The sequence below is a fragment of the Mesocricetus auratus genome, unplaced genomic scaffold, assembly GCF_017639785.1.
Source record: "Mesocricetus auratus isolate SY011 unplaced genomic scaffold, BCM_Maur_2.0 Super-Scaffold_100008, whole genome shotgun sequence".
NCBI classification, from domain to species: Eukaryota; Metazoa; Chordata; class Mammalia; order Rodentia; family Cricetidae; genus Mesocricetus; species Mesocricetus auratus.
The window spans coordinates 59,213,780-59,235,110 of NW_024429192.1; the positions used below are offsets into that span (position 1 = coordinate 59,213,780).

The window sequence follows — 21,331 nt, forward strand, 5'->3', positions numbered from 1 at the left end:
TTCGAAAATCAAATGGACAAATTTCTGGATAGATATCACTTATCAAAATTAAGTCAAGAACAGATAAGCAATTTAAATAGACCTATAACACCTAAGGAAATAGAAGCAGTCATCAAAAGTCTCCCAACCAAAAAAAGCCCAGGCTTCAGTGCAGAATTCTACCAGAAATCCAAAGAACAGTTAATACCAATTCTCCTCAAAGTATTCCACACAATAGAAGCAGAAGGGTCATTGCCAAACTCTTTTTACAAGGCTTCAATAACCTTGGTACCCAAGCCACACAAAGACACAACTAAGAAAGAGAACTATAGACCAATATCCCTCATAGACATTGATGCAAAAATGCTCAATAAAATACTGGCAAATCAAATCCAAGAACACATCAGAAAAATCATCCAACATGATCAAGTAGGATTCATCACAGGGATGCAGGGATGCAGAGATGCAGGGATGCAGGGATGGTTCAACATATGAAAATCCACCAACGTAATCTACCATATAAACAAACTGAGAAAGAAAACCACATGATCATCTCACTAGATGCTGAAAAAGCCTTTGACAAAATTCAACACCCCTTCATGATAAAGGTCCCGTTATCAGGGATAACAGGAATATAACTAAACATAATAAAAGCAATACACAGCAAACCTGCAGCCAACATCATACTAAATGTACAGAAACTCAATGGGATTCCTCTAAAATCAGGAACAACACAATGTTGTCCACTCTCTCCATACCTCTTCAATATTGTACTTGAAGTTCTAGCTACAGCAAAAAGACAACAAAAGAAGATCAGGGGGACACAGATGGGAAAAGAAGAAGTCAAACTTTCACTATTTGCAGATGATATGATAGTTTACATAAGTGACCTGGAAAACTACACAGGAACTCCTACAGTTGATAAACACCTTCAGCAAAGTGGCATGATACAAGATTAACTCAAAAAAAAAAAGTAGCCCTACTATATATACAGAAGATAAATGGGCTGAGAAAGGAATCAGAGAAACATCACCTTTTATAATTACCACAAACAACATAAAATACCTTGGGGTAACACTAACCAAACAAGTGAAAGACCTATATAGCAAGAATTTTGAGTCTTTAAAGAAAGTAATTAAAGAATTACCAGAAAATGGAAAGGTCTCCCATGTTCTTGGATAGGTAGAATCAGGGAAATGCAAATCAAAACAACTCTGATATATCATCTTATTCCTGTCAGAATGGCTAAAAACAAAAACATCAATGACAGTTTATGCTGAAGAGAATGTGGAGAAAGGGGAATACTCCTCCACTGCTGGTGGGAGTAAAAACTCATTCCAAAACAACTTTGGAAATCAGTATGGTGATTACTCAGGAAAATAGAATCAGTCTACCACAAGATCCAGCAATTCCATTCTTAAGCATATATGCAAAGGATGCACATTCATACAACAAGGATGTCTGTTCAGCCATGTTCATAGCAGCATTATTTGTAATAGCCAGGACCTGGAAGCAACCTAGATGCCCCTCAACTGAAGAATGGATGGAGAAAATGTGGTACATTTACACAATGGAGTACTACTCAGGAGGAAAAAAAAAACCAATAGAACCTTGAAATTCGCAGGAAAATGGATGCAACTAGAAAAAACAATCCTGAGTGAGGTAATCTAGTCACAAAAAGACAAACATGGTATGTACTCACTCATATATGGAGTTTAGACATAGAGCAAAGAAGTACCAGCCTACAAGCCACACTGCCAGAGAAACTAGGAAACAGGGAGGACCCTAAGAGAGACATACATAGTCCCCGGGAGAAGAAGAAAGGAACAAGATCTCCTGAGCTAATTGGGAGCATAGGGGGAGAGAAGAGGGAGTTAGGAGACAGAGAAGGGGGAAGAGGAAAGGAGAGGAGGACATGAGACAGCAGAAGAGCGAGTTAGGGGAAGAATAGAGGAGAGCAAGAAAAAGAGATACCATAATAGAGGGAGCCATTATAGGTTTAAAGAGAAATCTGGCACTAGGGAAATGTCCAGAGATCTACAAAGTTGACCCCAACTAACAATCTAAGCAATAGTCAAGAGGCCCTTCTCTGATGATGAGATTGATGACTACTTAAATGCTATCCTAGAGCCTTCATCCAGTAGCTGATGGAAGCAGAAGCAGACACCCACAGCTAAACACTGAGCTAAACTCTGGAATCCAGTTGCAGAGAGGGAGGAGTGATGAGTAAAGGGGTCAAGACCCGGCTGGAGAAACCCATAGAGACAGCTGACCTGAACAAGGGGAGCTCATGGACCCCAGACTGATAGCTGGGAAACCAGCATAGGACTGTTCCAGACCCCCTGAACGAGGATGTCAGTTTGGAGATCTGGTTAATCTATAGGGCCTCTGGTAGTATTTATCCCTAGTAAGTGAATGGACTTTGGGAGCCAATTCCACACAGAGGGATACTGTCTCAACCTAGACACATGGGGGAGGGTCTAGGACCTGCTTCAAATGATATGACAGACTTTGAAGATGCCCCATGGAAAGCCTCACCATCTCTGGAGAGTAGAAACAGTATGGGATAGGGGGATGATGGGGGGCAGGGGAGGAGGGGAGGTAGAGGGTACTGGGACTGACATGTAAAACAAGCTTGATTCTAGTTTAATTTTTTTAAAAAAGAAAAAAAAAGAGAAGTAGTTACAGATGCTTTTACAGCTCTGCTTTCCAAGGTTCAAAAGAAAATTCACCCAGATCCACCAAAATCAAAACAAGACTGCAGTGCTGGAGTAGGCAAATAAACAGTTCTGCCTTATTAAATCAAAACCACTACATGCAAAGTTAATAAAGTAAGTTAATTCCAGTCTAATCCATAGCCTATTATGTTTTCCCACTCAAACAGACCATGCACACTTACGAATACAAGTTAATAGCAGGCTAAAATGCAACCTCAGTTATGATAAAAAAATGAAATTCTGACATTTTATTTAAAGTGATACATTCTCAAATCCTGATTATAAAATGAACTCAGCATTATAAATAATCTCCTTGAAAATGATACTATAACAAATAATAACCACTGACTCTACAGACCAGCATGTCTTCAACCTCTTATTATGGCTTCTGTATTTAATGTAATGACAGTGAACATAATTATCAGGAATAATGAAGCAGAAGAGGTTCTAGATTTAAATTAGAGTTCACTTTTACACTACACAAGTTAGTATCTGAGTGTCTATGAGAAAAACTGGCTATTTCTTAGTGCCTCCAACTTTTAATCTGTAAAATAGTATAATCACCCCATTGGTGAATACACCTCACAGGCGTGAGGACTAGTAAAATATCTGATATGTAGCCATTATTACTTTTTAAATCATTCCCAGCAACACAGTTTTCATGGGTTATTTGAAGTCTTGGGTTGGAAAAAGAGCCAAAAAAAGCTTCAATTAAAAGGAATCAAAAATCTAAACATACTTTTTTTCCCAAAGACATAAAAGTGATGAAGGGGGATGATATAAAGGAACTCAAAATCATTACAGTCATCACGAAATAACATCTTGCACTTATAAGGATGTCTATCATCACAAACACAAGAGATAACAAATGTGGCAAGGATAAAAAGGGAACCCACTACTGGTGGGAACTTAGATCTGTGAAGCCATTATGGAAAACATTACTAGTTTCCTAAAGAAACAAAAATAGAACTGCCACACAATCCAGGAACCCCACTTCTGGGGACAGATAGATCCAAAGAAGACAAAATCACCTTGTAAGGATATCCACACACCCATATTCACTGCAGCATCACTCATAATGCATAAGACACAGAAGCAATGCAAATGTTCATGAATGGACCAACAGCTTTAACAATGTGCTGCGTATGCACATATGTATACACACATACAAACACAAACGCACATGTAAGCGGCTTCTGAGGGAGGCCCAAGCCTCAGGCCCAGAGTAGCTTCAGTAGAAAACCTGAACCCCAGCCCAGAAGCAGCAACAAAGAGAGGGGCCTGAGTCTCGGACCCAAGAGCCTGAACCACCAGAAAATAAGAGGCCACCAGTGTGGCAACAGCATCATCAGAAGTAGGCCTGAAGCCCAGCCCAGAAGCAGCATCAGAGGGAGGCCTGAGCTTCAGATCCAGGAGCATTGTCAGTGGGAGGCCTGAAACAACAGCCCGAAAGCAGCCTCAGAGGGAGGCCTCAGGCTCAGGAGTAGGGAGTGATCTGTATGAGATGACAGCAGCGGTTTCCAGCTTCTTTCCCTGAAGTTCTTCTGGGTAAGAGCACCTGTGTCCCAGACAGCATTCACTGCCATTTCTGTGTTGGAGATACCCCACTGCTACTGCTGAACCCTCAGCCCCATCTACACCTAGAGGAGCAATCACTGGAGCCACAGCCCCGCCTCTAATAGGAAGAGTGTCTACCTGAGCTGTAGACACCTCAAGAAGCAAGCATCTGAGCCTTGGGCCCACTTCCCTCAGGAGGAGCCTTCACCAAAGGTTCTGCTCTGCTTGTTCCTGAAGAAGCAGTCAACGGAGCCACAGCCCCCAACTATACCAACTGGAGAAAGAGAGACGCTCGGAAGCACAAGCTCCACCTATACCAATTACAGGAAGAGATGCGTGGACAACAAGGTAGGAACACACTCAACAACATAAAGAGTAAGAGCAATACAGCACCACTGGAAACTAGTGCTACTACAACAGCAAGACCTGAACATCCCAACACAGGTGAAGCAGAAGAAAATGACCTAAAAATTAACTTTATGAGGAAGATTGAGGCCCTTAAAAAGGAAATGAAAAATATCCTTGAAGTAATAGAAGACAAACAAAAAATGGGAACAAATCGACAAATCCCTTAAAGAAAACCAAGAAAAAGTAATCTAACAAATGAAGAAAATGATTCAAGACTTGAAATCTGGAACAGAGGCAATAAAGAAAACTGAGGGAATTCTGGAAATGGAAAATCTGGGTAAATGATCAGGTACCACAAATGCAAGCATAAACAACAGAATAGAAGAAATGAAGAGAGAATTTCAGGCATTGAAAATATCATAAAGGAAACGGACTCAAAGGTCAAAGAAAATGTTAAATCCAACAAATCCCTAACACAAAACATGCAGGAAATCTGGGACACCAAGAAAAGACCAAACCTAAGAACAATAGGGATAGAAGGAGAAGTCCAACTCAAAGGCACAGAAAATATATTCAACAAAATCATAGAAGAAAATTTTCACAACCTAAAGAAAGACATGTCTATGCAAGTACAAAAAGCTTACAGAACACCAAATAGACTGGATCAAAAAATAAAAAAGTAAAAAAAAAGTCTCCTGACCACATAATAATCACAACAATAAACACACATAATGAAGAAAGAATATTAAGAGCTGCAAAAGAGGCTGGGCAGTAGTGGCGCACGCCTTTAATCCCAGCACTCAGGAGGCAGAGGCGGATCTCTGTGAGTTCGAGGCCGGGCTGGACCGACAGCCTCCAAAACAATACAGAGAAACCCTGTCTCATAAAAACCAAAAAAAAAAAAAAAAAAAAAAAAAAAAGAGCTACAAAAGAAAAAGGCCAGGTAACATATAAAGACAGATCTATCAGAATTACACCTGACTTTTCAATGAACACAATGAAAGCCAGAAGGACTTGGACAAATGCTATGCAGACACTAAGGGACCACAGATGCCAGTTCAGACTACTATATCCAGCAAAGCTGTCAATACAGATGGAGAAAACAAGATATTCCATGACAAAATCGAATTTAAGCAATACCTACCCACAAGCCCAGTCCTACAGAACGTACAAAGAAAACAAGGTTTGTGGCTCTTAACCTTGGCCAGAAATTTCTTTTTATGGTGGGCAATCGCTAATGCAGAGGCTCATAACTGATCAAAATACTCAGAGTAGGTGTCTATGTTTAGCCCTAATTGGACATCTCTATCAACAGGTCCTTCCCACCAAGGCTTAGAGAGGGGTGGAAAGGAGGGTGGCAGTGCTGTGAAACGCTATCTTCGGGACATGGCATGGCTACTGCACTTATGAACTCACAACAGCTATAGCTGCCTGCACAAGATCATGCCAACAGAAACTCCAGTATGCATGGGTAAGAGGCTCAAGACCCCTCAGACAGCTGGAAAGTTACTGGCAGCGAATGCTGCTGGAAGAGAAAGCACCGTTTACACTGTGTGCTTGTGTCTGTGGACACTGGTAGACTGCCCACGCATGTATAAGCAGTACTAATTGTACTCAGTGGAAAAAAAAAAGACAACATGAAGCTGGATGGGAAAGGGGGGGAGGTGAACTATTTGTATGTAAAACATTAAAAAAGAAAAATAGCAACAACAAAACAACTGGGGGCACTGGAGTATAGCCCAATGGTAGTGATTAGTGTGGGTTTAATCCTTCCTCAGTATTCCTTTCCTTAAATACAATTAAAGCTTGCTATTTATTGCAGATAAAATAAAAACATGCAAATCCCATGACTAAATTTACCCAAGGATCTGAAGACAGATCTTGAAACCAGAATCCTATGTACAAGGAAAGCAGGTGAGTTAAGAAGCAGCTACAGGCCAGGAGGTGGTGGCAGTGGTGGCACACATCTTTAATCCCAGCAGAAGGAGGCAGATCTCTCTGACTTAGGGGCCAGCCTGGTCTACTGAGTGAGTTCTAGGACAGCCAGGACTATGCAGAGAGGTGGAGAGGAGAGAGGGGGAGAGTGGGAAAAAGACAGAGGGAGAGGGAGGGGCGGGGAGAGAGAGAAAGAGAGAGAATGTGAGAGCGCACTGGTATGAAGTCTCCACGGACTCCGAAGGTCACCCTGAATCCCAGACACCTTAAAAATGACCTGAAACCACTATGTATGTATCAGAGTATCTGGATTCTGATATAATCAAACCATGTTGAATCTAACTTACCAAACTTACAAATATAACACTGTAGATGGGAATATAAAACATACTACATTTTCAAACACTTCCTGGGTGACTGACAAGAGGATATTACTTCTCATTTATACGAAAATAATCACCAGATATGTTTGGGACTAAATTCTAAACAAATGTGCAGATCATGTGTTTTGTTGCTATAATTTTAAATATTTGACTCTAAAGAAAGCTGAAGCCAGGTGTGGTGGCACATACCTTTAATACCAGCACTTAAAAGGCAGAGACAAGAGTATCTCTGTGAGTTTGAGGCCAACTCAAACTCAAACAGGGAGTTCCAGACCAGCCAACATTAGATAGTGAGACCTTGCCTTCAAACAAACATAAGAGAAAGAATTTAGCTGACACTAAAAAGTTAATAAAAATTTTATTGCTTTTCCAGAATTTTAAAATTATTATTCAAGGATACTTACTACATTTTATTAAATTGAGAATACTGTCAATAATAAGTTGCATCACTATTTCATGTGCCAGCAAAAATAGAAAAAAATTTATCTAAACAACCAATTAACAACAGTAATACCAGAGAGATGTGATTGTTCACATCTGGATCCCAGCACTTCCAAGCCTGCCTGGGTTACACAGAAGGGGAGGGGCAGGAAAGATGAGATGTACAACGAGTTTAAGATGCCATCCAAATTCAGACAAACATATTAAATATTTTTAAGTGGGGGCCAGTGGTTACAGTTCAGATGTTTGCCACCAACCCTGATAATCTGTGGATAATGAATTCCTAAGAGTTGTTCTCTAACCAACATAAGTGGCATATGTGTGTGGTCACACATGTGTCCACATGTACACACACACTCTCAATATAATAAAAATAAAACTTTAAATGGTATCACAGAAGTTTTGTCCTTTCAAATAACCCCAAGGTGTCAGAAAGCTAAGGTATGTACCAGCTAGGGGAAAGACAGCATTTCTATACCATCAAATGGGGATAGCCTCCTACAGACTTTCTGCACAAAACAGTCACTACTATTACTTCAAAGAATCAATAAGTACTGATGAAATTACAAAAACACTCAGCACACAACATGCCTACTGCCAAAAAAAAAAACAACAACAACACACATACACCAAACAAAACAAAAAAACAGGTACTTCACTAAAACCTAAGCAAAGGAGTTCTAAATTATAGTCAAGGACCTAACTGCCTCTGGGTGATGAAACAGGTGGATTTCTGTGAATTCCAGGCTATGCTGGTCTACAGATGGAGTTCCAGGAAGGCCAAAGATACACAGAAAAAGGGGTGGGAGAGCCCAACACCTAAATGCCAAATGACTTTTAGTTAACACTGGTCATTGAGCCTGTCTCTTTTAAATCTAAATGTCCATCCCTGTGCACCAGCTTATAAAATAACAAGTGCTTTCACTGAAGAAAAAGCAGTCAGTCCACAATTTCTCAGTATGAACTCGGACACAGGGTAATTTACCAGCTGAAAGTACATTTCAATACTATTTCAAAAAATCTTAACAGCGTCAAAAGTTTCAGAATGAGAAGCAAACATGTTTTGTAGTATTGGTTTTTGTATGCTTTTGAGAAAATGTCTATGTAGCTCAGTGTTGTGGGATATTAGTTGAAGACGTGTTACATTCTTTTGTGCTACAGAATATTTGTTTAATGATCCAAAGAAGTGTTGCATTCTTTTATGTTGCATTTGTTTAACTATGTGAAGCTGTTGTTACTTTGCCTGCCTAAAACACCTGATTGAGCTAATAAAGATCTGAACAGTCAACAGCTAGGCAGGAGAGGAATGGGTGGGGCTGACAGGCAGAGAGAATAAATAGAAGGAAAAAAAAAAAGAGAAGAGGAAGGAAAAAAGGAGGGACCAGCCAAACCAGAAATAAAAAGGAAAGAAAAAATACATAGAAACAGAAAAAGGTAAAAGCCCAGAGACAGGATAATTTAAGGTAGACAGGAAAATTTAAGAAAAGCTGGCTAGCAACAAAACAAACTAGGGCCAGGCAGTCATAAAAAGAAAAAAAAAATAATAAGCCTCTATGTGATTATTTGGGAGTTGAGTGGCTACCCCATCCCCGCCAAAGAACAAAGTAAAAAAAAAAAAAAGAGTCCAACAACAACTCAGACTCCTATTAAACTATTTATTTAGCCCAGGTTGGCCTGGAATGCTTGATCCTCCTGCCTCATCTTCAAGTGCTAAAATTATAGTATGTGCCAAAGAATAACTGTATCAGTGAGGCAGAGTCATCGACTCAATTATAATACACAAGAACACAAAAACCACTACCAAAACGTCTATTCCAAAGGCCTAAAATCTGTCACCTTTGTTCCACTAAAATATGATACCACATAACTATTAAACATTAAAATACAAGTAAGTCCAAATAACAAAGTTCATTAAATAACAAAACTAAAAAGACAAATAAAATTCTCTATTACAAACTTAAATAGACAACTACCAAAATTCAACTATGCATATCAATGAACATTCAAAACAGGCAAGGAATATGCAGCAATTGCCTCAGCACATAGCAAGTCCAATCACAATATGGAAAAGGTCAATTCTATTTACTAACTACTCAGTTTTCTTTTTTTTTTAAGATTTTATTTATTTCTTTATTTATTTCATATACACTGTTCTGCCTACATGCCAGAAGAGGGCACCAGATTGAATATTAGATGGTTATGAGCCACCATGTGGTTGCTGGGAATTGATCTCAGGACCCCTGGAAGAGCAGTCAGTGCTCTTAACCTCTGAGCCATCTCTCCAGCCCTACTCAGTCTTCTTAAGTTACAGCTTTCCCACACAGTAAGACTACAGTCTACATGCACATGTGTATGTAAATAAGGATATACAAGTCATACTGTTTTCCTCTAAAGTACCCCTACTAAATAAAACTTTCTAGGTTTAATGTTGATCTAGAAAACCAAACAACTAAAAAGTCATTTTTCTCTTCCTCATTTGCTCTTTTTGTCCTCCAAGGAACCAATTTGATGGTCCATTTGGACCTTAAGCTTCATGGCTTAGAAATACAAATGCAAAAGTGTCTACTATAAATTCGGATAATTTCTGAAGATGGGTGACATATATGGCAGGTCATCATCTCTATCCTTAGTGTATGTAAAAAGTTGTAACGTCAATTAAGTCTCTTATAACTACCTTTAATTCTAAAATTCAGTAAATAACATCAACATAACAGTAAGTTATTTGACAAGGCCCACATTGAAAATAGTGTTCAAAAGCCGGGTGGTGGTGGTAGTGGTGGTGGCACACGCCTTTAATCCCAGCACTCAGGAAGCAGAGACAGGCGGATCTCTGCGAGCTCAAGACAAGCTTGGTCTACAAGAGCTAGTTCCAGGACAGCCTCCAAAGCCACAGAGAAACCTTGTCTCGAAAAACCAAAACTTAGTGTTCAAGTTACACCAATAATTACATATCAACACACCCACAAACATTAGTCCTATCTGCTGGAAAGTTACTGAGAAAATGAACATAATGTGAGAAAGTATATGTCTTATTTGAACATGTTACAACAGCTGATACTTAATTTTTTAAAAATCTTTTTCTTAAATCTGGGGAGCAATAAACACTCTGGTACAGTAGGTAGCTTGCAAACTTGTGAAGTATATATAAAGGTGTCAGAGACAGACCAACTTGTGTCTTATATTGGGGATGGTATGGAAAACAAAACATTTCATTTTTAAAAAGGTCCTACCTACTTTATAAAGTATCAAAAGCCCACTGCTTCAGTTTACCACCACATTCTATAGTTAACACAGTAGCTTAAAACAGCTAAATGAATTTTCTAATACTCAGTCACTGACAGTGTCAGGAACTATACTCAAAACTTTGGACTATTTTTTCAATTGTTTAAATCAATGAACTATCTCATACTTAAGATACAGGAAGGAATAAGACTGTTACAATATTATCTGTAGACCAAGGTAATTACTAGACAAGATCATCTCTGAGATCTCTTTCCAGGTCTAAAACTCGTATTCCACAAATGCCAAGTTTAACAGAAATGTAAAGGGTTGAATGCTCTCAAACACAGCACAATCCTCCAAATGTTTTCCAGGAGTCTAGAGGAACACAAGTCAAATACAGAAACACACCAAGGGTGTTCTGACACATTTCTGCAACTTATCCATCTTTTAATAGCTAGCATTAAGACATGAAATGCTGTTCTCAAAGTGCAGAGAAATAGTCATATTGGCAAGTTTTTCTGGCTATTTAACATTTTTAGAAAGGACAGTGGCCTAACTGAAAAACCCAACTCCACAGAAGATATGCTAAGCTAATGACTGTCACACAAAAGAAACAAGAATGTTACCATTCTAAGTTTAACATAACAGAGAAGCTTCATGCATTCTGCAGTGGTCACAAACATAAAAAGTTTTAACTCCCACCTATTAAAGCCTGAAAGAGGTTGCTCTGAAATATGTTAATAACGCGCTCTATGGAACTTCTGAGCTGTCTATCTTCAGTCTGGCTTAGTTTCGATCGATATTCTTCCAACAGATGCAATGCTCTCTGGGTATCTGAAAAGACAGGTATGGTTAAAATTTCACGGATGTATTACGTGTCTGTGTGTGGGTGCACACATATTTATAAGAATGGCAAGTGCTACATTTACAAGACATCTAAGGAGTTCTCCCAAAGTCCCTCCAAGTCAAATGCTATAGTCACTATATTGATATTCCTCTTCCCTACTACCACAAATAGTGTAAAGGCTTTTCTATCACAGGCGAGAAAGGAGGAAGATGAGTAGGTCTGTGTAACTGTGAACTGATAGCTTCCAGGAGTAAAAGACCATCTAATTAAAGTGACAGCAACTCAGTTTTAAACTACTTAATAGACAAGAACAAATCATCTGTGACTTGTTGCCTTAACCCAAATTTTAAGTGTTTCTAAACATCAGCCTCAGTGTCCAACAGCTGCTCACAAGTGCTGACTAAGAATGATAAAGTGAAGAACTGAAGCAACGGAGTTTTTTAAAACGAGGTGGTAGGGGATTAGTTGCTTCTGTAGCCACTAGAGATGCCAAGAAGGTGACTTTAATGAACTTCTATTTGTTTCCACCTTCTGAAGTGATGTGACACTTAGATACCATAAGCAATATGAGAGAGACCCTGCCAAAAACCCTTTAAAAACAGTAATCACAACACTGGTAGATGTTACAGCGAGTGACAGCCACAAATCAATTCTTACCTTGCTTCCGGACCGGCATTTTTCTCCAGAATCAGGAAGAAGGCACACACACACCTTTAAAAACACAAAACAGGAAGGAAAGCTTGAACTAAAGCAAATAGAATCGTGGATCCAATAGTAACACACACACACACACACACACACCCGCCTCCTCCAACTTTCGACTAGAAAAAACTCCAACCTTGGTTGTAAGTGCTCACCTTGCAAAGTTTTTCCAAGTGAAAAGCAAGAGCCTTAAAAGCCCAGGAGTGTCAGGCACCGCACAAAGCTGGTTCCCAGGGGTCAGCATCCCACCCCCACCCCCCTCCACGAATCAAGAGCAGTCCCAAGCCCGCTTCGCAATGTTCCTCCAAAGCTTCCCTCTCCGCCAAGCGCACCTGAAGAGGAGCCGCTCGGGCCACCGCCGCCGTGGCGTGCTAGCCACGCTCCCCACCTGCTGCCGCGGGTCGGCCCGCGAGCAGCAGCAGCTCAGCGCCCGGTCAAGCGAGCGCCCGGCTGCTCCCCCGCCCCGCTCGGGCCCCCTCCTCTCGCTTGCCTGGCTCGTCGCTCGCCTCCTCCCGGCGACTCCAGCAGGGGCCGGACCGGACAGCCGCCGCTCTCCGCGCCGCCCTCGCGCCGCTCATGCACCCCTGCCGCGGCCCCCACACCTGCGGCGCCGCCGCCGCAAAGTTCCCGCGAGCGGCGAGCGCTGGCGCCCGGCTGCGCTCGGGCCGGACTCGGAGCAGCTCCCTGCCCGGCCCCGCTCAGCTCCACGTACCCCGCCCCGCCCCGGCTCGAGCTCAGCTGAGGGGGTGAGGGGACGGGGGAGGAGCTCCCCCTTGGCTGCCGCACCCCCGCGCCGCTCTCTCCGCCTCGGCCGCCGCCGCCGCCGCCTGCCCGCTGCGGCCCGCCGCCCGGCTTGCCCGCTCGCCTCCGGGCCGCCCCACCCCCGGAACCTCGCCTCCTTCCGCGCCCCCAGTCGCTCTCCCCCTAAACTTTCCGCCAAGATGGCGGCCCTGGAGCTGGCCGGGCGCGCGCCCACGTGACTGCTTTCCCGACGCTCTCGGCCAATGAGAAGTGAGGAGGCGGCTCGCTTCGAGCCCGGGGCTCCGGGCGCTGCTACCTTGGGGTTGGGAAGGGGAGGATGGCCGGGAGGGGGGCTGGAGAAGGGGAAGGAAGACCCTTAAAGCATCCAGAGGGAAGCGCCTTGCTTGGAGGAGCGCCTGTCGACGTGGCTCTGAGGACAAAGGAGTTGACACGCGCTCTACAGGTGGTCCGCAGTGGCTTTGGGACAGCCCGCCTGCACGTCGCACTAGCCCACCGCGGGTGTAACTGAACTCGCGTGCGCCAAACCCGAGATGCTGGAGGTGTGGGAAGGGAGACGAGACCTCACCTGCGCTAGATCCAAGGCACAAGCTCGAGACACCCCTGAACCCCACTGAACACGTGCTGGCCAACTTCAAGGCAGGAAGAGTGCCTGGCACGCCCGGGGTGGATCCCCAACAGGGAAAAACGAATTCGAGCAGACTGCGCCGCCACCCACGTTAGGGGGCGGAGGAAGAAGGGTTGGGAGGGGAAGGGGTAGTCTACATCTTCTTCCACTTTTTACTTTTTTTTTCTTAATTCGCGTCTAAAAAAGATTTGGAGAGTTTCATTAGGGACGGGATGTAAGACGGAGACTAGCTGAATTGCTAAAAGTTTGAGCGTTTGAGAGGCATTTTAGATCTTGGTGGTTAACTCCTAGTATGAGCGTGTTTAAGAGTGAAAAGAGGTCCCCTCATTCATTTTCTCATTCATTCATTCATTCACGCTTGTGTCCCGCCCAGTGATGCTCCCAGGTGTTACCCATATTATGGCTGTCCCTTTAAGAACTCACTTGTGGAGAGCTACTCCCTACACTCAAACCTGTTTTAAATTCCGAGAGCCCAGCATACAGTCCCAAAGGACTCTGCTCTCTAGTTGAGCCCGAAGCTTGAGGAAATTTTCCAAGTCACTGCCTAGGTCTTTAAGCTGTTTCTGAGTAACAGGGACTTTTCTGCTCCGTAGTTCTGAAGAAACCTTTCCCCCGAAGCCGTCAAAAGTTATTGAGGCAAAACCAGAAATCCAGAGATCCGAATAAGGCTGGATCAGCGAGATAGGTCACCTGGTTAAGCTTCTTGCTTCCGTGCCTGATGACCTTAATTTCATCCCTGAGACCCACATGGAGGAAGGGGAGACCCTCCCGCAAATTGTCCACTGACCTTCACACACACACACACACACACACACACACACACACACACAATCAATCAGTAAATGTCTTTAATTAAAAGGGGAAAATGAGGCTTTTCTATAAACCTTTTAGTGCCAAATGGAAAGGTCTGAGAAGGAACCTTGCACCGGAACGGTAACTGGAAGGAATGCTGCTGGGTAGGTTTCACTTTTGAATTTTACCCCAGAATTCGAACTTGTGAGAACCTTGGGACTTTAGAACTCTTGGAGATCCACTTTCAGTTTGAAATAGAGAACAGGATCCAGACAGGGGAAGGAAACATTCTTTCCCCTTGCCATCCGTGTAAGTTGCTCAGTGTCCACAGTGTACAACTCGGCTCTCCTAGCTGCAGCCCAGGCCACTTGACACCATGATTTTGAACAAGCGTATTGGCAGCATGTTTTGTTTTGTTGCACTAGGCATGCAGGGATCTTTACCAACAGTAAAAGTCACATTGTGGAGAGGAGATGGAACCAGGGAGCAAGTGAGGATGGCTCCTGGAAGAAAAGGGTCTTAATAGACAAGGGGAGCTTATTTAACACGGAAAATGTCTAATGACTTCACATTATTGACAAGACTTCATCGATAGCTGCCAGTGTAGGTAACCATTCTTAACCGACATGTCTCTGGTACCCATAGAACCATTCCAAAAATGGGATTCCTTTGGGATTTGGGATGCAGGGAAATTTGTCGTCCTCCTTGCTGTTACTCTGTCCATACATGTTCAGTTGCTAGGAAAGGTGTTGGGGGTAGAAATAGTGAGATCCAGGCTGTGCTTTCAAGAGCCCAAAGCCCTGTAGCAGATGGGTAAAGTTCAGTGAACTCTTGCCAGGGGACCCTGACAACTCAAATAAGAATGTGTGTTGGGCCGGGCGTTAGTGGCCCACGCCTTTAATCCCAGCACTCGGGAGGCAGAGGCAGGCGGATCTCTGTGAGTTCGAAGCCAGCCTGGTCTACAGAGCAAGTTCCAGGACAGCCTCCAAAGCCACAGAGAAACCCTGTCTCGAAAAACCAAAAAAAAAAAAAAAAAAAAAAAAGAATGTGTGTTGGTCCTGAGTGTCATCTTAATCCTTCCCTAAAAACAAAGAAAGGGGCAGTGATAAAAGGCATGTGTGGTAACCCTATATAGTTGTCAGCAGTGTCCAAAAACAGGAATGAACCCAGTACTTATTCTTCCTTGGGGGCTAGGACAGGTCCAGGTCTACTCTGAGGGGACTTTACTATTATTCTTCATTTCTGTCCCTCTGCGTAAATTATTTAGGGCTATAGAACAAGCTCCTTGAAGCTCAGGAACTTAAAAGTACAATAAATAATACCACAGCTTCTATAGGGCAAGATTTTAGAAGCTCCTTGGATAGCTCTGTTTCAGGACCTCCAGAAGTTGCAGCCATCTGAAGGCTTAACTGGGGTCAAGGAGAGTTTTGGGGGGGGGGCGCTGTGAGGGGATTAAGAAAGGGTCTCTATGTAGCCCTGACCGGCTTGGAACTCTTGATGAATACCAGACTGGCTTCCAACTTGCCGGAATGCTTTGCATTTTCACCACCTTGTGCTGGGATTATAGGCCTATACCACCAGACCCTGCCACCTCATGGCTATTGGCAAGAGGCTTCAGTTTGTCATGAAAACCTCTCAACATCACTGCTTGAGTGTCCTCGTGACACAGTGACTAACTTCTCCAGAACAAGTGATCTAAGAAGGCAAAGCAGAAACCATAGTATTTTTAATGTCCTTGTCTCAGAAGAAACACTGGTTTTGGTCCATTCTGCTTACTTATAACTAGTTAATTTATAAACGAGAACTTTGTCACAGCACTATGGGATTTGATACGTAATGACAAACCCATTCCTCTAAATCAATGGTTCTCAACCTTCTTGATGCTGTGACCCTTTAATACAGTTCCTGGTGTTGTGACCCCAACCATACCATTATCTTCGTTGCTACTTCATAACTGTAATCGTGCCACTGTAATGAATTGTAATGTAAATATCTGTGTCTTCTGATAGTCTTAGGTGACCCCTGTGAAAGGGCTGTTTGACTCTCCAAGTGGGTCTCGACCCCCAGGCTGAGAACTGCTGCTCTAAATGTGTCTTTTTCTGCACCTTTGTAGAAAGGGAGGCAAGCAGGCTCCCTTAGGCCTCTTCTTTTTTTTTTTTTTTTTCTGTTCTGTTTTTCAATACAGCATTTCTCTGTAGCTTTTGAGGTTGTCCTGGAACTCACTCTGTAGATCAGGCTGGCCCTGAACTCAGAGATCCACCTTCCTCTGCCTCCCAAGTGCTGGGATTAAAGGCGTGCACCACTGCCGCCTGGCTCCCCTTAAGCCTCTTTTTTTTTTGGTTTTTCGAGATAGGGTTTCTCTGTATTATTTTGGAGGCTGCCCTGGCCCCTTAAGCCTCTTTAATGAGGACAGAAATTTCATTCAAAAGGGCTGACCCAATATCTCCTCCCAAAAGCAAGGGTTCAAGAACGTGAGTACAGGAAGTGAGAAGTGTTGAGAGCCATGGTGGAAGCTGGCTACTCTACCACAGCATTCAAATCAGCACTGTCTACATTTCTCCAAAAACTTATTTCACAAACCCTTCCTTCCCTTATACACTGAAGTGCATAGGGCCCAATGTATAATCTTTTATAACCATTCCAACCTCCTCACTAAAAATATACATACACATGTATACCCCCTCAAAAGAAGAAAACAGAGGTCAAATCTGACCACAAAACTTTGAAGTTAACTTTTCTGTTGAATACTTTAAAAGCCATAGATGTCAAAGGACCACAGGGAAAGGCCAACTTCCCCTTATTTTACTGATATGTCGGAAGTGTGATCAAAAAGAATATTGCCTTTCAGTTTCAAACTTTCAAGGCCATCCTTCTCCCCAGCCTCCCTTTGCAGCTCAGCATCTAGCGTTTCCTTCCCACCCAAACCCCCAGCCTATCCTCTGAAAAACTGTACAGATCCTACCAGACTTCATGGCAGTGTTAGCTTTCAGGCCAGCAGAGTGGCCATACACCGGCTGTGCCAAGACAATCACCAAAAGGATAGGATGTAATGCTGTCAAAAAGGCTTAGGTCAGCTTGAGTTGTAAGAGGAATAGTGTGAAGAATGGTGAAAGTGACCAGAGATAGTGTCACGGGCACACTATGCCAGAAACATAGATGGACATAGTTATGTCTTTCCACAGTCAAAATGTATTGAATAATAATAGATTCACAAGGTTCAACTGTTTCAATTGCAGCAGTTTGTCATATAATGGCACCCTGCCCAAAGTGATGATGCAGCTTCTTTTATTCCAGTCTTAGTTATTAATACTAACCCTCTTATCTCAAAGTACACAATAAATATGTCTGTATATCTCTATACATGTAGATTACAGACTGACTATAAGTTAAAGAGGCTACAGAAGAGTTCAAAAGGTTTCAGAAGTGGGCTGAAGAAGAATCTGTGTTGATAAGATAATGAGCCAAACTAGTGCCAGGAAGGAGCTGCAGGAATCAGGCTTGGGAGCAAAGCTGCAAAGTTCAGTCGCTAGGTCCTAGTCAGGAGCAGGACACCAAAAGGCAGGTCCAAAAGGGCAAACCGATGGACGGGCAGGCAATCCAGCAGTCTGCATTGGCAGCAGAGAACTAAGCTGAGTCAAAGCTCCAGGAGTCAGGGAGCCCTCCCTTCCTCCTTCCTTCCTCCCTCCTCCCCTTGTCCTTCTCCTCCTCCTTCCCCCCACCCACACCAGGTATCAGATGTAGCCGTGCCATTGAAGTGTTAGGTATCCATCATTTTATGGGTGATAGTAAAAGAGCTATACCTTCCCTAGACCTGGCATGTCTGATCTTCTTGAGCCTGGTTTTCTTGGTAGAGTTTAAATATGCCCATATGACTCTACTGTCTCAATTTATTCTGATCAACTTAGAGGGTGGCTCCTTTCTACTCCAAGGAAGAAGTCAGTTATTGGTTTGGGATGGATGGGTGGTGGTGACAGTGCAGTTTCTGGATCCACACGAGGGCTTCAGTCATCCTATTCAAAATGGAGCTGGACATGGTGGTACATGCCTTTAATCCTAGCATGCCAGAGGCAGGGGCAGAAGGAGCTCTATGAGTTTGAGACCAGCTAGGGCCCTAGATCTAGGACTAAACATAGTGAGACCCTGTCTCCAAAAAAGAAAAAAAGAAAAAGAAAAAAATCCTCCCAAAAACAACACAAAAAATGGAGTCTCAGAATGAGGCATGGCCTGAAAAGCCAGTGTCTGATACAATATAGAGTAACTTAGAGAAGAGTGTAGCCTCAGCTCAACAGATAAGGACTTCTACGAAGGCCCAGGGAGCCATATCTTGGTAGTACACTTTAAGAGAGATTTAGACAAACCAGGGTCTAGAAGGAAGAATGTAACCAGAGCAATTGTGCTTCTGAAACCTTATTTCAGAGAATTAATTGTTCCGCCAAAGGCCATTTCACTGGGGGGAGAGAGAGCTCCTGGGAACTTGCCTTTTGTCTTCAAGCAGACCTATTCTGTGCATCCACAGGACAGAAATTCAACCAGGGGATGAAAGATATATGAATACTGCAAGTTCTTAATGTGCTTGGTCTAACGTTCCAGAATCCCAAAAGGTGGTGGGAACATCCCATGAGAAAGTTGCTGAGGGCACTCAGTAGGGCCTCCTTGACATAAAGGGCTAGACAGCCAGGACAGAAGGCTGAACCTCTGTGGCCACAGCTGTAAGCCCTACAACTTCAGTCCCTGCTGAATCCTAAAATGCTATTAGTACCATTTTATCTATATCAAGAATCCAGTCTACCCAGTTTAAATGATGCTACGCCTGGCCTGGCTCTCATGGATAATGTTCTGATTTCACTTTCACTTTTTTTAAAACTGTGATTAAATGCTCTGACAGAAGGAGGAGGAGGAGGAAGAGGAAGAGGAAGAAGAAGAGAAAGAAAAAACTTAGGTCCCATAGGAATATTTACTGGTTTACAATTTCAGGGAAGTCAAGACAGGAACTTGAAGGAACTAGTCACATCCAGCTCAAGAACAGAGAATGAATACATGCCAGCCTGTTAGCACTCAGCTTGTTCTCCCCACTACATAATCAGAGTTCCCAGCCTAGGGAAAGGAGCCACCCAGGGTGTCACAATGAACTTAAGACAGTCTCTCACAGATGAGACCATAGGCCAACCTGATAAAGGCAATCCCTCCCTGAGAATCATTTCTCAGGTAATTCTAGGTTAGATCAAGTTAATGATTAAAATTAACCATCACATCCAGGTGCGGTGGCACACACCTTTAATCCTAACACTCGAGGCAGAAGCAGGCAGATCTCTAAGTTCGAGGCCACCCTGGTCTACAAAGTAAGTTCCAGGACAGCCAGGGCTACAAAGATAAACCCTTTCCCCCAAAATAAAATAAAAAATTAAGCATCACAGAGAATTATCAGCCAATTCCATTTAAAATGTAGACAGTTGACCATCTCTTCAACAGGCAATCAGGCATTGAACTCAAGCTTTTTAAATGGGGGATCAGCAAGCTTCTGTGTATAGTTGTACACGCTTGGATTCTATATTAGCCTGCATCCCTTCATACAGTGTTGAAAGGTAGACTTGTTTTAGTCTCGCAGCAACTTAAGAATCGTTGTGGTTGTGTCTCCCACTTTTCAGAGGAGGGTACTAAGGAAGATGGCTTGGGGCACTACAGCTAGGTTTCAGCTGGAACTGAACATCAGCTGTTGTTTTCCATTAGTCTACACTGCCTCACTTCTACTTGATCTCTCCATAAGTTAAAAGCAAAACCAAAAAGTGTATGTATAGGAATGCGAGGGTATCATACAAAACTAAAGAGGAACAGACAGTGTGAGTTGCCATGTGGGTGCTGAGAATTGAGCACTGGTCCTCTGGAAGAGCAGTCAGTGCCCGTAACCACAGCTATTTCTCCAGCCCTTTGTTTTGTTTTTTGTCAGGCGAAGGCCTGGAGATTTAATCCAATCCACCCTCCAACTGAGGGCAATCTCTCAGGTTCCCCTTACTTTCCCAAACTCAGTGGATCGGGCGAAGGCTAAAGATTAATTCAATACACCTTCTCCTTAGAAGGTGATCTCTCAGGCAAAAGCCTGGAGATTTGACCATTCAATTTTACTGTTAGAAGTTGAGGTACCTGTTTTTAAATCTTTTCTTTTTCGAGTCTCTCCTCTCCTGAGTCTTCTCTCTGGCCAATTTTTCCCAGTCTAAGTCTCTCTGGATCTTGGTGGAACCACCAATTGTGGCGCCTGGCTTTCACAAGCAAGTCCGAGGTATCAGGAAAAGAGAGACAGACGTCCAGCTGTTTGTAATAAGAGAATGCATGTGCTGCCTTTATTGTCAGGAGAGAGTGTGTGTGTGTGCGTGTGTGCGTGTGTGCGTGTGTGCGTGTGTGTGTGTGTGTGTGTGTCTTCATTGCAAGTGTTAAGAGGTCTCTCCCTTGTAGAAGGGAGGAGATTTATATACAGGTTTACAGCACAGTGGAAAAACCCCAGATAGAAGAGAGCATGTTTTCCTCCTGCTGAATGTTGATGTCAGAGGGTCAAGGCCAGGGCAGTAAGCCAGGACTAGAAAACAAGAAACACTTGGACTGGAAAACAAGTTGCACTTGTAGCCTGACCAGCAACTCACAGAGACCCTGTGGGGCTGGGGCCCAACAGTTTTTTTCAAAGCAAAGGTGTATCTTTAGATTATATTGGGGCTGGAGAGATGGCTCAGTGCACCAAAAACCTGCTTGTACTTTCAGAGGACACAGGTTCGATTCCCAACATCTACATAATACTCACAACTGTAACTCTTGTTCCAGGGGATCCAGCAACCTTTCTGTCCTCTGTGGGCACCAGACACACTGATGGTAAAAACAGGCATACATGCAGGCAAAGCACCTATGCACATTTGTTTAAAGGGTAAAAATAAATAAAACACCATATAGTTTCTTCGTCCTTTCTGCTAACAGCCATCCTTGAGTATAGTTGTGAGGTTTTTCTAGATATATGAGATGTTCAACTTGATGGAGCCCT

At 43.1% G+C, this 21,331-nt stretch overlaps 1 protein-coding gene across 15 annotated transcripts in view; it reads right to left on the reverse strand.

Moving 5' to 3' along the window:
- Positions 1 to 13,480, reverse strand: part of Dlg1 (discs large MAGUK scaffold protein 1) — a 190,025-nt gene extending 176,545 nt beyond the window's left edge. For 14 of the 15 annotated variants that reach the window (XM_005071570.4, XM_040750953.1, XM_040750952.1 and 11 more), the window contains exons 1-3: positions 12,622 to 12,739; positions 12,087 to 12,140; positions 11,285 to 11,416 (exon numbers count right to left, since the gene is read on the reverse strand). In XM_005071570.4, the coding sequence (XP_005071627.1) occupies positions 11,285 to 11,416; positions 12,087 to 12,105 (151 nt within the window). In that variant the 5' untranslated portion in view covers positions 12,106 to 12,140; positions 12,622 to 12,739. Of the gene's footprint in view, positions 1 to 11,284; positions 11,417 to 12,086; positions 12,141 to 12,621; positions 12,740 to 13,458 lie in introns of those variants that run through there. The other variant, XM_040750948.1, reaches the window with a different exon arrangement.
- Positions 13,481 to 21,331: the final 7,851 nt, after the last annotated feature.